We start from the raw sequence: 15,198 nt of genomic DNA, 5'->3' as shown, positions 1-15,198 counted from the left end.
CTATATTGCATTTCTAACTCATAAATTATTATATTACATCATACAATATTTTATTTTCCTAATACTGACCCTCCTAACTTCAGACTCAGACTCACCGAAATCAATGACTATAAATTCTTAAAATCATAATGAATCAAAAGGAGTTACATATCAAGGTAATGGTGTTACAACTAACACATATTTAAAGGATATTAACTTTCATGGGAAAATGTAAAGAGTATAAATTGTCAAACTCAATTTTAATTTTACAAGTTTGTCTTGCACATTAAATGAATATAACTTTTGATATTCAACCTAATAGATCGACTTGTTTTTTAATTTTAAGAACAAAAGATATAAATCAATTATGCCTTAAAATACTAACAAGTGTCGGTTCTAGTAGTACATGCTTGATTTCCTTTAAGTAAAATCTCAGGTTCGGGTATTGTGGATGAAAAAGAATACCCGTTGGGAAAGTTAGCCCTATATACATATGGATATTCCCGACTCGGACAAAATTGCCTCTAGTGTAACGATGCCTATGGGAAACCAAAAAATTATGTCTTAAAATATTCATAGTTCATGATTTTTTTTTTTGGAATTTTTAATTTGCTCTAGAGGAAAAAATCAATTTAATCCCTCATATTCCAAAGAAAAATGATCAATTTTATGATTCCTTTGCAACACTGTTAATATCTTCACCCTTCATATGTACCTCCAAATCTAGGCTAAACTCCATGTTTTATGTCCTCTTCCTTCTGCTTTCACTTTAAACTCCATGTTTTATACCCTCTTCCTTCTAATTTATATCTCTCCAACTTGAATGATAATTAAATATGAATAATAAAACTTATCGGTGAATATATTTTTATGAATTCGGATTAATTGAATTATATTATAGCACTATTAATAATAATAGAGAAAAGGGGCAATAGAGTGCGTGCATGAATAGTGATACTCTGATCCTCATCATCATCATGAGCATATGTTCTATAATAAGATTAAGAATCATTTAGTGTTCCAATGGCACCATAATTTCAATATACCATTTTTTATATTCCTATTTTAACCCCAACTCTTTCACTCTTCTTCATTTCAAAAACCTAACTCAAACCTCAAAACTCAAAACTCAAAACTCTCTCTCTCTCTCTCTCTCAATGGCGGTTACCGAGGAAGAGTGTTCTTCCACTAAGCGCGGTGGTGCTGGCGGTGGTGCTTCTGCTCGCTCTTTCTCCTCTTCTTCATCTGCCAGACGTTATTACCTTTCCAAGTGCGTTCTCAGAGGAAGCGTTGTTCTTCAACTCCTTTACGGTCATATTCGTTCACCTACCTCAAACGACGTCGTTTTCGCTAAGGTCAATCTCTTTCTATTTCCTTTTTCAAACAATCACTTCTCTTATTTGTTGTTGTTGTTATTGTTGTTAGGTTTAGGGTTTAGTTGCATATGATAGTGTTGTTGATTTTGAAATCAAGCTCTATAGCTTTTGTTTTCCGAGGTTAGGTTTGCTGATTGAATTTAGAATCTCAAACCTTTTATTTTTCTTTTTTGTTGTTGTATAACAACTAAATTATGAACCTGTTTATCATATATGCTATGTTTGTGTTGTTATTAATTAATGATGTCATTCATCTCCATTTTATTTTATTTTATTTTTGTTATATAGCCCAAGCAAAATCTGAACTTCTATGCTACATATGCTATGCTTATGTTACTATTAATTAATAATTCATAGTGTTATTGATTTGTGGCTTTAGGAGACATCTATAGAATTGGCAGTGATCGGTGAGGACGGAAATGTACATTCTGTTTGTGATCAGCCCGTTTTTGGCACCATTAAGGATCTTGCCATATTGCCCTGGAATGACAAATTCCGTACCCGCGATCCACAGGTGTGTGTTAGTCATTTCATTTTCATCTAATGATGGTAGATTAGTAAATCTGCTTTCCCCCCGAAAAAGCATCTGTTTTGTTGAATGCAATTAATTGTGGTGAGTAGATTACAATTATTTTTGGCAAGGTTAAATCTTATTCAATCTGATTCTGTTTTGCTTTGTAGATGTGGGGTAAAGACCTTTTGGTTGCTCTATCTGATTCTGGGAAACTTTCGTTGCTCACGTTTTGCAATGAAATGCACAGGTTTGTTTTGTCTTTTATCTTTTTATTTTTTGTAACAGTATTATTGAGGAGTATTTCTCGTTTGATGGATCAATGCGTATCCAGAATTGAATAACCATTAATTACAAGTCAAGAACTAGCTGTCACTCAATTGTAATTGTCCTTAACCCTGTATGTTATTTTGTACTAAGCTTCCTTCTTTTTTCTCTATGCACCATTGTAGGTTTTTTCCCATAACACATGTTGAACTATCTAATCCTGGAAACCCAAGAGATCTTCCTGGAAGAATGTTAGCAATTGATTCCAGGTGATGGCCTTTTCACTGTTGTGTGTTCTATTTTCTAGGAAGGCATCTACATTATCTTTGTTGTTATCTCTGTTGTGTGTTATACTCTCACTCTGTAAGCATATATTAATTGCTTCACAGACTTAAAATAATAGTGTTGCCCTTGTAATTGGTCTATGAACTTTTAGGACAATTATTGTAGGGTTCTACCGATAGGAATTTTATGTATCTTTTCAATTTGTACCAGGCTGTAATATATTATCCTCAATACCATGGTTAGGTTTCTTTGCCAAGCTTTTAAGTATGTAAGTGTCACTTTGTCTGTTCATAAACAGGTCATATTAATGATAAGATCTCTTGATGTCTACAAACAATACTGAGTTACTGACTTGTGGGCCTGTGGCTCAGGTTCAGGTTGTAATGGTTTGGACTGAGATGAGGTGACTCTACCATTCCTATTTTACTCCCTTCTGCCCCGGGCTTCTTTTCATTCAATAAAATGCGTGTAGTATGATGCATTTTGAAATATACTCGTTAAATCACACAAATACGGGAGAGTACAATATTTTCTTGTTATAATGCCCCTACCCCATACGGTATTTGACCTACTGTGGGGTTCAGAGTAAGAGTTTAAATTGCACATTATATTAATGTGAAGCTATCAGTTAACATCAAAGGGACAAATCATTATGGTAGTTTAGACTTTTCACTTCCATAAAGAAGAACAACCTCTATGCTTGCGGGGCAAGGCTGCGTACATCTACCCTCCCCAGATCCCACTAAGTGGGAGTCTCGTGCACTGGACCACCCTTCTTTAAAAAAATATTTTAGCTCTATTTCAAGAACATGGCACCATATTTTCATTAATTGTGCAAAATAATTTACACTGTCTCGGTGGATCAAAATTAAATCCTTTCAATAAAGTAGTCATCAATGCTTACCGAGTTACTTCACTATATGTAAATCATTAAATCTAACTACTTGTGATTGCTCTGTATTGATAATAGAATGGGGATATATTTTTTCATTCTTTGGCTAAGATATTTTGTGCTTGCACAAGCACAATAGAGTGCACTTCTGGATTATGTTAAATTGGACAAATAAAAAAGCACGGTAATTTTTGTGAACATTACTAACTCTCGACTCTCTTAATGCAGTGGTTGTTTTATTGCTGCCAGTGCATATGAGGATCGGCTGGTTCTCTTTTCGATGTCAACGACTGGCAATGATATAATTGATGAGGTCTAAAGCCACTATACCATCCTACACTTTACAAAATCTGCATGCATGTGTGTTGGTATAATGCATATGCAATACAACTGTTTCATTGGTAATATTAGGCTGTGATGTAGAAATACATGTAGGACAAGATTTTTTGTGTTGCTGCCTTTATGGTGTTCTGCTAATGATGTTTGACGGATCTTCAAAGAGATCATTGGAGAGATTTGATCTCCTGTTTTAACAGTTCCTTTTCTTTTTATGATGTCCTATTGAGAATTATTACACACTATTATCATTTTTGAATGTTCTAATTTATCCCATTTTGATAAACAAATTCTTTTGCCCAAAGAAATATACTTACCTAATCTTTTTTGTTCAACTCCAGAGAATAACATATCCTTCTGAAGGGGAAGGTCCAGCAGCTGCAGGTACTTCCAGAAGCATCCAGAGAACCAGTATACGTGGTACTATTTGGAGCATGTGCTTTATTTCGCAAAATTCCAAGCAACCAAGCAAGGAAGAAAATCCTTTACTAGCTGTTATTCTAAATAGGTATGGTGATTCATATGTTAACCATCGTCAAGTGATTATTCTGAGTCCGGAATGTTGCTCTATGATGGAAGTTAGCGTCTGTTGTCTTTGTTCTTTGTGTGTTGATGTATACTTACTGAACCTCAGATTTTTGTGCTCTACAGGAAGGGATCACTTCTAAATGAATTGCTGTTATTGGAATGGAATATTAAAGCACATACAATCTTTGTTATTTCCATGTATGTTGAAGCTGGGCCCCTAGCGCATCCTGGAAACCCAAGAGATCTTCCTGGAAGAATGTTAGCAATTGATTCCAGGTGATGGCCTTTTCACTGTTGTGTGTTCTATTTTCTAGGAAGGCATCTACATTATCTTTGTTGTTATCTCTGTTGTGTGTTATACTCTCACTCTGTAAGCATATATTAATTGCTTCACAGACTTAAAATAATAGTGTTGCCCTTGTAATTGGTCTATGAACTTTTAGGACAATTATTGTAGGGTTCTACCGATAGGAATTTTATGTATCTTTTCAATTTGTACCAGGCTGTAATATATTATCCTCAATACCATGGTTAGGTTTCTTTGCCAAGCTTTTAAGTATGTAAGTGTCACTTTGTCTGTTCATAAACAGGTCATATTAATGATAAGATCTCTTGATGTCTACAAACAATACTGAGTTACTGACTTGTGGGCCTGTGGCTCAGGTTCAGGTTGTAATGGTTTGGACTGAGATGAGGTGACTCTACCATTCCTATTTTACTCCCTTCTGCCCCGGGCTTCTTTTCATTCAATAAAATGCGTGTAGTATGATGCATTTTGAAATATACTCGTTAAATCACACAAATACGGGAGAGTACAATATTTTCTTGTTATAATGCCCCTACCCCATACGGTATTTGACCTACTGTGGGGTTCAGAGTAAGAGTTTAAATTGCACATTATATTAATGTGAAGCTATCAGTTAACATCAAAGGGACAAATCATTATGGTAGTTTAGACTTTTCACTTCCATAAAGAAGAACAACCTCTATGCTTGCGGGGCAAGGCTGCGTACATCTACCCTCCCCAGATCCCACTAAGTGGGAGTCTCGTGCACTGGACCACCCTTCTTTAAAAAAATATTTTAGCTCTATTTCAAGAACATGGCACCATATTTTCATTAATTGTGCAAAATAATTTACACTGTCTCGGTGGATCAAAATTAAATCCTTTCAATAAAGTAGTCATCAATGCTTACCGAGTTACTTCACTATATGTAAATCATTAAATCTAACTACTTGTGATTGCTCTGTATTGATAATAGAATGGGGATATATTTTTTCATTCTTTGGCTAAGATATTTTGTGCTTGCACAAGCACAATAGAGTGCACTTCTGGATTATGTTAAATTGGACAAATAAAAAAGCACGGTAATTTTTGTGAACATTACTAACTCTCGACTCTCTTAATGCAGTGGTTGTTTTATTGCTGCCAGTGCATATGAGGATCGGCTGGTTCTCTTTTCGATGTCAACGACTGGCAATGATATAATTGATGAGGTCTAAAGCCACTATACCATCCTACACTTTACAAAATCTGCATGCATGTGTGTTGGTATAATGCATATGCAATACAACTGTTTCATTGGTAATATTAGGCTGTGATGTAGAAATACATGTAGGACAAGATTTTTTGTGTTGCTGCCTTTATGGTGTTCTGCTAATGATGTTTGACGGATCTTCAAAGAGATCATTGGAGAGATTTGATCTCCTGTTTTAACAGTTCCTTTTCTTTTTATGATGTCCTATTGAGAATTATTACACACTATTATCATTTTTGAATGTTCTAATTTATCCCATTTTGATAAACAAATTCTTTTGCCCAAAGAAATATACTTACCTAATCTTTTTTGTTCAACTCCAGAGAATAACATATCCTTCTGAAGGGGAAGGTCCAGCAGCTGCAGGTACTTCCAGAAGCATCCAGAGAACCAGTATACGTGGTACTATTTGGAGCATGTGCTTTATTTCGCAAAATTCCAAGCAACCAAGCAAGGAAGAAAATCCTTTACTAGCTGTTATTCTAAATAGGTATGGTGATTCATATGTTAACCATCGTCAAGTGATTATTCTGAGTCCGGAATGTTGCTCTATGATGGAAGTTAGCGTCTGTTGTCTTTGTTCTTTGTGTGTTGATGTATACTTACTGAACCTCAGATTTTTGTGCTCTACAGGAAGGGATCACTTCTAAATGAATTGCTGTTATTGGAATGGAATATTAAAGCACATACAATCTTTGTTATTTCCATGTATGTTGAAGCTGGGCCCCTAGCGCATGACATTGTTGAAGTTCCTAATTCTTGTGGACTTGCATTTCTATTCAGGGCTGGTGATGCTCTCTTAATGGATTTTAGAGATCCTCACAATCCATGCTGTGTCTATAGAACTAGCTTAAACTTTTTACCTAATGTCGTGGAAGAGCAGGCTTATGTTGAAGACTCATGTAAATTACACGATATTGATGATGAACGCTTCAATGTTGCTGCCTGTGCTTTGTTGGAGCTGAGTGATTATGATCCTATGTGCATAGACAGTGACAATGGCAGTACAAGTTCAAGTTATAAGTACGTATGCTCATGGTGTTGGGAACCTGAAAATGGAAAAGATCCTAGGATGATCTTCTGTATAGATAGTGGAGAATTTTTTATGATTGAAATTCATTTTGATCCTGATGACCTTAATGTTAATCTCTCTGAGTGTCTCTATAAAGGTCTACCCTGTAAAGCACTTTTGTGGGTTGAAGGCGGATATCTGGCTGCTCTTGTAGAAATGGGAGATGGCATGCTCCTGAAATTGGAAGATGGAAGGCTTTGTCATTCAAACCCTATTCAAAACATTGCACCAATCTTGGACATGACAGTTGTGGATTATCATGATGAGAGGCATGATCAAATGTTTGCTTGCTGTGGTGTGGCACCTGAGGGTTCATTAAGGATTATTCGGAGTGGTATTAGTGTAGAAAAGCTACTTAGAACTGCTCCTATATATCAAGGTGTAACTGGCACTTGGACAGTTCGAATGAAAGTTGCTGATTCATATCATTCTTTCCTAGTTCTGTCGTTTGTTGAGGAGACCAGGATATTGTCAGTTGGCTTAAGTTTTACTGATGTGACTGATTCCGTTGGTTTCCATCCTAATGTATGTACTTTGGCATGTGGCCTTGTGAGTGATGGTTTGCTTGTTCAGATCCACCAATCTACTGTTAGGCTTTGTTTGCCTACGAAGGCTGCTCACCCTGAAGGTATCCCTTTGTCCTCTCCTATTTGCACATCTTGGTCCCCACACAATGTGAATATCAGTTTAGGGGTGGTTGGGCATAACTTTGTTGTTGTATCAACATCTAACCCATCCTTTTTGTTTATCCTTGGGGTTAGATTGCTATCAGCTTCTCATTATGAAATTTATGAAATGCAGCATTTGGAATTGCAGAATGAATTATCATGCATTTCCATCCCTAGACAAAAAAATGAGCAAAAACAAACACATTCACCCATTTCAGCAAATAATAGCTGCATGTCCTCCTTTTTGAGTGGGGTGGACAACAATAAGACATTTATTATTGGCACACATAAGCCTTCTGTGGAAATTTGGTCTTTTGCATCTGACGGTGTTACTGTAGTTGCTCGTGGGACAATTTCATTAACAAATACTATGGGAACTGCTATAACTGGGTGTGTACCCCAAGATGTGCGTCTTGTATTTGTTGACAAGTATTATGTTCTAGCTGGATTGAGGAATGGAATGCTCCTTCGCTTTGAGTGGCCGGCAGAACCATGTCCTTCATCACCACTAAATGTGGCGGATACTGCTCCATCTTCTATAAATTTGGTAAATTCTGTGACTAATGTTTTTGACAAGAGGAGTGGCCTTCCTTCCACTCTTCAATTGATTGCCATTCGTCGCATCGGCATTACTCCAGTTTTCTTGGTACCCCTGGGTGACACACTTGATGCTGATATAATTGCTCTGAGTGATAGACCTTGGTTGTTGCATACTGCAAGACACAGCCTTTCCTATACTTCAATCTCATTTCAGCCATCCACACATGTGACTCCTGTTAGCTCTGTTGAGTGTCCAAAAGGAATATTATTTGTTGCAGAGAACAGTTTGCATCTGGTAAGAAAATCATACGACAGTGTTGCTTGCTGCCACATTTCTTCATCCCCACTATTTATTTGGTTGCTCTTTCTTTTACAGTGCACTGGAAGATGCTTTTAGATTTCAGATTTATATGTGCAGAAAGCCCTAAGATATGATATACATGTTATTATTACTGTGGGTTAGTTTGACTCATGTAACATGCTTAAGGAGGCACTGGGTAGAGGAGAAAATAAAAATGGTCTAATTTCTTTAGAGAGTCTCTTTTCGTATCTTAAATATTTTTTGTTGGTCCTGTTTCTTAATGGTGTCTACTCTACTACTTTTTTTGTTCCTTGATTTTTCTCCCCCTTGTCATTTTTTATCACTTAGCAATTAGAAGTAAGCCAAATAACTACTGTTCGCGTTCCTGATTTGATTTTGTTTGTGGCTCTGTGTTGATGTCTCGATGCATTTATCACATGATGTGTTAGGTGGAGATGGTGCAGAGCAAGAGACTTAATGTGCAGAAGTTTCATTTAGAGGGCACTCCACGGAAGGTCCTGTATCACAATGAAAGCCGGATGTTGCTTGTGATGAGGACAGAACTCAATTGTGGTACATGTTTGTCTGACATATGTTGTGTGGATCCCTTAAGTGGGTCAGTGCTGTCATCTTTTAGACTTGAACTTGGAGAAACAGGAAAATCCATGGAATTAATAAGAGTTGGAAGTGAGCAGGTGCTTGTAGTTGGAACTAGTCTGTCTTCTGGTCCAGCCATAATGCCCAATGGTGAAGCTGAGAGGTATGACATTTTAGCTTTATATCCCAAGCTAATTGACCAGGCTTTTACTATCAAATTGCTGGTGACTCATCTTTTCGAACTGCACATGGGCATATGGCTTTTCAAGTTAAATGAACCAAGTTGTGGCGAGCTTCTTCTAAGTTACTTTTGAAGGAGTCTTTACACACCTCAACTCACCAAAAGAAGAGTTCAAGTCATGCTTCAGTGACAATTGAGTCACAGAAGTGTGCAATAATGCAATATTAAGCTAAATATAGTCGGTATGATGTATAAAGTGAATTTTCAAAAGTAAGCTTTATTTAGTAACATGTAATCACCATTTGCAACAATCACTTTCACCTACTAATATAAGACCTCGAACTTAAAACCTTTGTTCTTCATTGTGAAAGTCTCAAATTCTACATTTGCTTAAAAGGGGCAGTGTAATCTTCTAAATGGTCACCCACTCTCCTTTTCGGACAGGTCTAAACTGAAGGACACTGGAATCTTTTACAATATGATTTATGACATGTTTGGCTTGTGTGCTCAGTCAAGATATTGTTGGTTGAAAACACAGTTATTAGGTGTACACAAAATTAGATTATGCCAAACTGCATTTTAGCAATAAGCTATTTGGCCTTCAAGAGAAACTCCCCCTATTTCACCAATCTGCTTTTTAGTCACACATCAAGAATTCTACTTTTGGGCTGATTTTTGCCTAATTGGATTCTGTAAGGCTAGGTATGACAAATTTAGAATACAGCCAAAAAATCTCAATTTTTCCACCTCCTTATAAGAAATATCTAATATGTATTTCCAAAATAACATCACATAAAGTGAAGGTGAAAGTTTTCAAAATTATATAAAATCTTTAGGGTGATATATTTGTTTTACATCTGTATATCTAATAAAATACGTTTATGATCTTCTACCAAAACATGTGTTCATGACCTGTCTTTGATAATCCTGTATTGCATGTACAATGTCAAAACAAGTTATTTGATATCATTGTCCATTAGTTGTATTTTGGAAATTTATGCACTTCACAGTAATTACCATTTTATAATTGGATGCTTCTTTGGCAGCGCCAAGGGTCGTCTTCTTGTTCTCTGCCTTGATCATGTGCAAAATTCAGATAGTGGTTCAATGACATTCTGTTCAAAAGTTGGGTCATCATCTCAAAGGACTTCACCATTCCATGAAATTGTTGCATATGCTCCTGAGCAGCTTTCAAGCAGCAGTCTTGGCAGCAGCCCTGATGACAATAGTTCTGATGGCATCAAACTTGATGAAAATGAAGTATGGCAGTTTCGATTGGTTTATGCAACTACATGGCAGGGAATGGTACTTGCAATCTGTCCTTATACTGATCATTACTTCTTGGCATCTGCTGGCAATGCCGTAAGTGGTGAAACTCTATCCTTTTTTGCACCCTTTCTATCACTTCCTTACTGCTCCGTCGTTTCACATTTTCTCTTTCCACATCAGAAGCTTCCGTATCTATGTTTGTTTTTTGTGATCTTCTCATGGAGCTCTTTTCTTGTTATTCAGTTCTATGTATGTGGTTTCCCAAGTGACCATCCCCTAAGAGTGAGAAGGTTTGCTGTGGGAAGGACACGCTTCATGGTAACATCTTTGACTGCAGATTCTACTAGAATTGCAGTTGGTGATTGCCGTGATGGTATCCTTTTCTATCATTACCATGAGGTGAGTGATGATGGCTTCCGTCTCTGTTGTTATTTTTTAAAGCTAAAAACCATAGGAAACCAATAACTAAATTGCTTTTTATGGAATGCCCTTGGTAGATTTTCGGTTGAACACCGGTTACACGACTAAGAGCAATTCTGTATTGATGTTTTTTTAATTGTATATTACCCCTTCCCTGCTATTAATATTTCTTTCTAATAAAAATAGACAAATAAATTCTATATTGTTGTTTTGTTTGTTTCTTTTTTAGTTATTAAGGCTAACATATTTTCCTTAAACTTTGTATTTATATCATTGTAGTTATTATTTTTGGTACCTCATTCCTCTCCCTTCATTTCCTTTTGCATTGAAAGTTAGCTCACAATGTTTATGCTTGACATGGTAGGATCATGGTCCTCATTTTGTTATTTGGTTATTGGTGACATAGCTTTATAGTTTTATCTTAAGAAAAAGCAATGCTTAACTTGTTTAATTTTGTATCTTCTATGCTAGGAAGCAAGAAAGTTTGAGCAACTTTACTGTGACCCATCACAGAGGTTAGTTGCTGATTGCATTCTTATGGATACTGAAACAGCAGTTGTTTCAGATCGCAAAGGAAGCATTGCTGTTTTATGTACAGAATATTTGGAAGGTAAATCTGAACTAAAGCCTTTTGTCTAATCAGGTGTTTGTTAGCCATTTTTTAATTCCGGGGTTACTGCTTGTGTTTGAAATTCTATTTTCTCTGGGACCAGGATTTTCAAAATATGAACTATTTGCTTTTACGACAACCAAAACATTCATGAATGTAATTCGAAACCTGTTAAGAAACGTGCCTGTTCATGTTATGCAAATGGAATTTCCTAGTCACTGTTGGAGTAAATACGTCTCTGTAGTTCATGTTATGCAAATGGACCTTCATGGTCACTGATGTAGTTTGTATATGGTTTCTATCATTTGTACAGTTGTTGTCATAATTGAAGGTCTTTATACTTAATTCTGATGCAATATAGTATGGCCTGTGTTTTATATTACAATGGTGGTTTAGATGGTTATAGAATGTTATTTTCATGCTTAAAGGTTAAAGCTATTTGCTTATTTATTTCTCACTCACCCGGATTATTCTTCTGCCTCAGACAATGCAAGTCATGAAAGCAACTTGATACTAAGCTGTGGTTATTTCATGGCTGAGGTAGCCATGAGCATACAAAAGGTATATACTTTAAACATCCTGGGAGAACAGTTGTTAATTTGCATTAGAAATCATGTCATAAGTTTTTGTGGAAATTTGATTTGAAAGCGGGCAGCTTGCAGATGCAGTGTACTGTAATCAATTGCCATAGTGACGCGAGTTACTCTGCAAGAGATGGTTTTTATATAGAATGAAATACTACCCCACCAAAAGACCCAGTAAAATCCTAAAGTACCCTGGGGTAATAAAACCCAACCCAAAACCCCCTCCATATCCGCCATGCACCTTCACCATCATGGTGGCTCATAAACCCCAAATGGTGGCCTCCGTCATAAATTGGATGGTGAATGGCGTTCCGTCTAAAATCCACCACTGCATTCTGCCATGGCCGGACTTTTGACAAACTGCCTAAGAGTGAAGAAGCTAATGAATATTTTTAAAATAATAGGGGCCCTGTAAAAACTCTAAACTATAGGGACCTACTTGAAAATTCAGTGAAGCTGTAGGGACATCCAAAGTAATTTATCATTTATAGCTTTTGGATTTTGTAATGTTTTGTTCTGTAACTTCGCAATTTGTTGCCACTCTTATTTCTATTCCTTCACTTGTGTGTTTTAACCCATTAGGTTTTTTGTTGGTTAGTGTCATTTATGTTTTTTTATCTATTATTATTTCAGGGCTCATATTCATACAGACTTCCAGCTGATGATGTTTTGCAAGGTGGCAATACTCCCAAGACAAATGTTGACTCAATGATAAATACTGAAAATACTATTATTGCTAGTACTCTGTTAGGAAGCATAATCATCTTCACCCCTTTATCAAGGTACCAACTAGTTTTGGCAGCAACTTTAATAAATATCAAGGAGAATAATTGTTAAGGGCTGTTTACCCGTGCTTGATTTTTATTTCTATTTTCTCATGTAAGTTGGTTGATATAGATATAGCAGTCCAGTGTGTCCAATAGAATGCTTGAAATGATTTAATAGGTCATGTTATCTGACCCTAGAAGTTAGTGATTGGGTCGAGTAAATTTTGTCCCAACACTATTGTGCTCAATGTCAATCTTAAAATGAAAATGATATCATTTCAGTTATCAACTCAGGTTGCTAGGTTAGGGCAAATTGTACATGAGTTTTATAAGTTGATTTCTTTATATGAAAAAAACATATATTATATAACAGTATAGGGAAGACGAGTTTTTTGTCATAAGGAAGCTATATTTTTGCGAAGCTTGATATTTTTCTTATGAGAAGCTATGTATAAATCGAGTGAAACTATGGGGACCAAATAATTAATTTAACCAAAACTTATATGAAACAGTGAATATAAAACATTATGAAGTACGGCCTAAGTATTCAACTTTCAATGGATTGATTTGTTTTTGGGTTAGGGCAATGTTGTCCTTTTGACTTGGATTTGAGTTTTGACATGTCTGGCAAATACCATTTATCCTATGTGTAGGGAAGAATATGAGCTCTTAGAAGCGGTGCAAGCAAGACTTGTTGCCCATCATCTGACAGCGCCTGTTCTTGGAAACGATCATAACGAGTTCCGTAGCCGTGAAAATCCAGTAAGAGTTACTAAATTTGACGTTCATTGCTTTTTAATTATTGGGTTTTTTTTTAAATATATTGCCTAATTGTTTTTGGCTAGTTAATTACTTTATTACTAGGTTATTATTGGATGCTAGCTTGTCTTTACTTTCCTTGTTATCTCTTTATAGCTCTAGTTTTTACCCACTGCCTAAAAATCTTATAGTTTCAGAATCCTCACTGGTCATTATTTTTAGAAGCTGATCCAAATTTACCTTCTAATTCTTCCTATGCTTACCTATGTCCAATATCTAACTTCCTCACATATGTGCCATCTTGTTAGTGGAGTATGATTGCAAATTCGTTGTTCTTTTTAAAACTATTGAAAAAATCCTGAAAGCATTGGGGTGAGGGGGGACTCATGGTTTATTATCCTATGATGATTCATTTTATTTTCTTTCACGATTATCTTTTGTTATTTATTCCATCTAATAAATATTCACTAATTGGTTAAAATCTTGACACATCCATTACTTGGAATAATTTTTGCTGTTCTCGTCCTTGATTTTTCTCTCTTGTTCCTTTGGGAATGACTGTAAGCTAAACAAGATAAGATTCGGGGTGAGTGTTTTATAAACTAGGGGTAACACCTTTTGAGGAAATGATGATAGAATCTTGCCTTCATTATAAGTCCTAGTAAGAAAAGTAGTGGCCTAATAGTCAAATGTAGAGGGAGACCGATAAAAAATACAGGGAAAACCATTAAAAAGGACGTGGATTTGAATGGCCTTTCTACAGACATGACATGAGTGGTTTGATCCATGGAGCTGACCCTGACCCCACCTAGCTGGAAATGGCTTTGTTGTTGTTCCTGTTCTTGTAGTCATTTATTATTTGAGTGTAATATCTATGCATTTTGTCAGTGTAAAGATTTATACATAGTTACAACGTCATCCACCATTTAATTGTATTAGTTATATTTAAAAGTCAATGATGATTAAATTTTAACGGTGGATGATTCGGTGAATATACAATACCAGTGTAAAAACCTCTTACCCTATCAGTATATACATCTTCTTCTCTTATTATTTTATTTTGCTGACATCTATTTTATATTTAGGTTGGAGTGCCGAAGATACTCGATGGTGACATGTTGACCCAGTTTTTGGAGCTAACAAATATCCAGCAACAGATGATTTTGTCTTCTTCAGAGCCGCCACCAAAAACAGTAAAACCAAGCTCAAAGCCATTCCTACCTCCTCATATTTCTGTCAGCCAGGTAGTTCAACTTCTTGAAAGAGTTCATTATGCACTGAACTAGATATATACATTTTGTTCCTCAATCCCCTTTTTTAAACAATGGTATATGGAAAGTGAGATAGCCATAATGGAAAATGAACAACCAACTACAACATGTGAGGACAAATTATTATCCTATGATTTCCTGATCCAACCATTAATTGTCCAAAGCTAACAACATGGGAAGCTTCATTGTCATGGTAATTCCAATCTATGCTGTTTGTTAGTCTTGGACAACAAAGTTGAACTCTTCTTCTGAAACAGATAGTTTCTTGTCTTTGTATTTGTTGTAGTATTCAGAAATTACTATACAGTAGGAAAAGGGCTTTGGCACAATAAACTGTACAATAGTGAAATTAGTGAGAGGTGCATTCTTTTTTTTAAATAAAACAGTAATGATAGTGTATATTCAATAAATATATTATTTTCGTGTGATCTTTTGACCTCTTGATAC

General features: G+C 35.9%; 1 protein-coding gene across 2 annotated transcripts; it reads left to right on the top strand.

The window, feature by feature from the left end:
- Window positions 974-15,181, top strand: LOC109348261 (DNA damage-binding protein 1). 2 transcript variants are annotated; one of them, XM_019588599.1, is made up of 15 exons: window positions 974-1,334; window positions 1,735-1,869; window positions 2,037-2,116; window positions 2,319-2,402; window positions 3,539-3,623; window positions 3,988-4,154; window positions 6,346-8,287; window positions 8,743-9,053; window positions 10,118-10,433; window positions 10,584-10,739; window positions 11,232-11,370; window positions 11,855-11,931; window positions 12,588-12,736; window positions 13,375-13,483; window positions 14,566-15,181. In XM_019588599.1, exons 1-15 carry the CDS (start codon window positions 1,137-1,139, stop codon window positions 14,764-14,766), a joined length of 4,149 nt encoding a protein of 1,382 aa, XP_019444144.1. In that variant the 5' UTR covers window positions 974-1,136; the 3' UTR covers window positions 14,767-15,181. The 2 variants fall into 2 exon arrangements, with proteins under 2 accessions (XP_019444144.1, XP_019444143.1); XM_019588598.1 differs by lacking the exons at window positions 974-1,334; window positions 1,735-1,869; window positions 2,037-2,116; ... (1 more) ...; window positions 3,539-3,623; window positions 3,988-4,154 and adding an exon at window positions 6,095-6,202 and having other exon boundaries at window positions 6,329-8,287.

Source organism: Lupinus angustifolius, chromosome LG05 (genome assembly GCF_001865875.1).
Source record: "Lupinus angustifolius cultivar Tanjil chromosome LG05, LupAngTanjil_v1.0, whole genome shotgun sequence".
Lineage (NCBI taxonomy): Eukaryota > Viridiplantae > Streptophyta > Magnoliopsida > Fabales > Fabaceae > Lupinus > Lupinus angustifolius.
The sequence above is the reverse complement of the archived record's forward strand: the minus strand, read 5'-3'. Positions and strand labels throughout refer to the sequence as shown.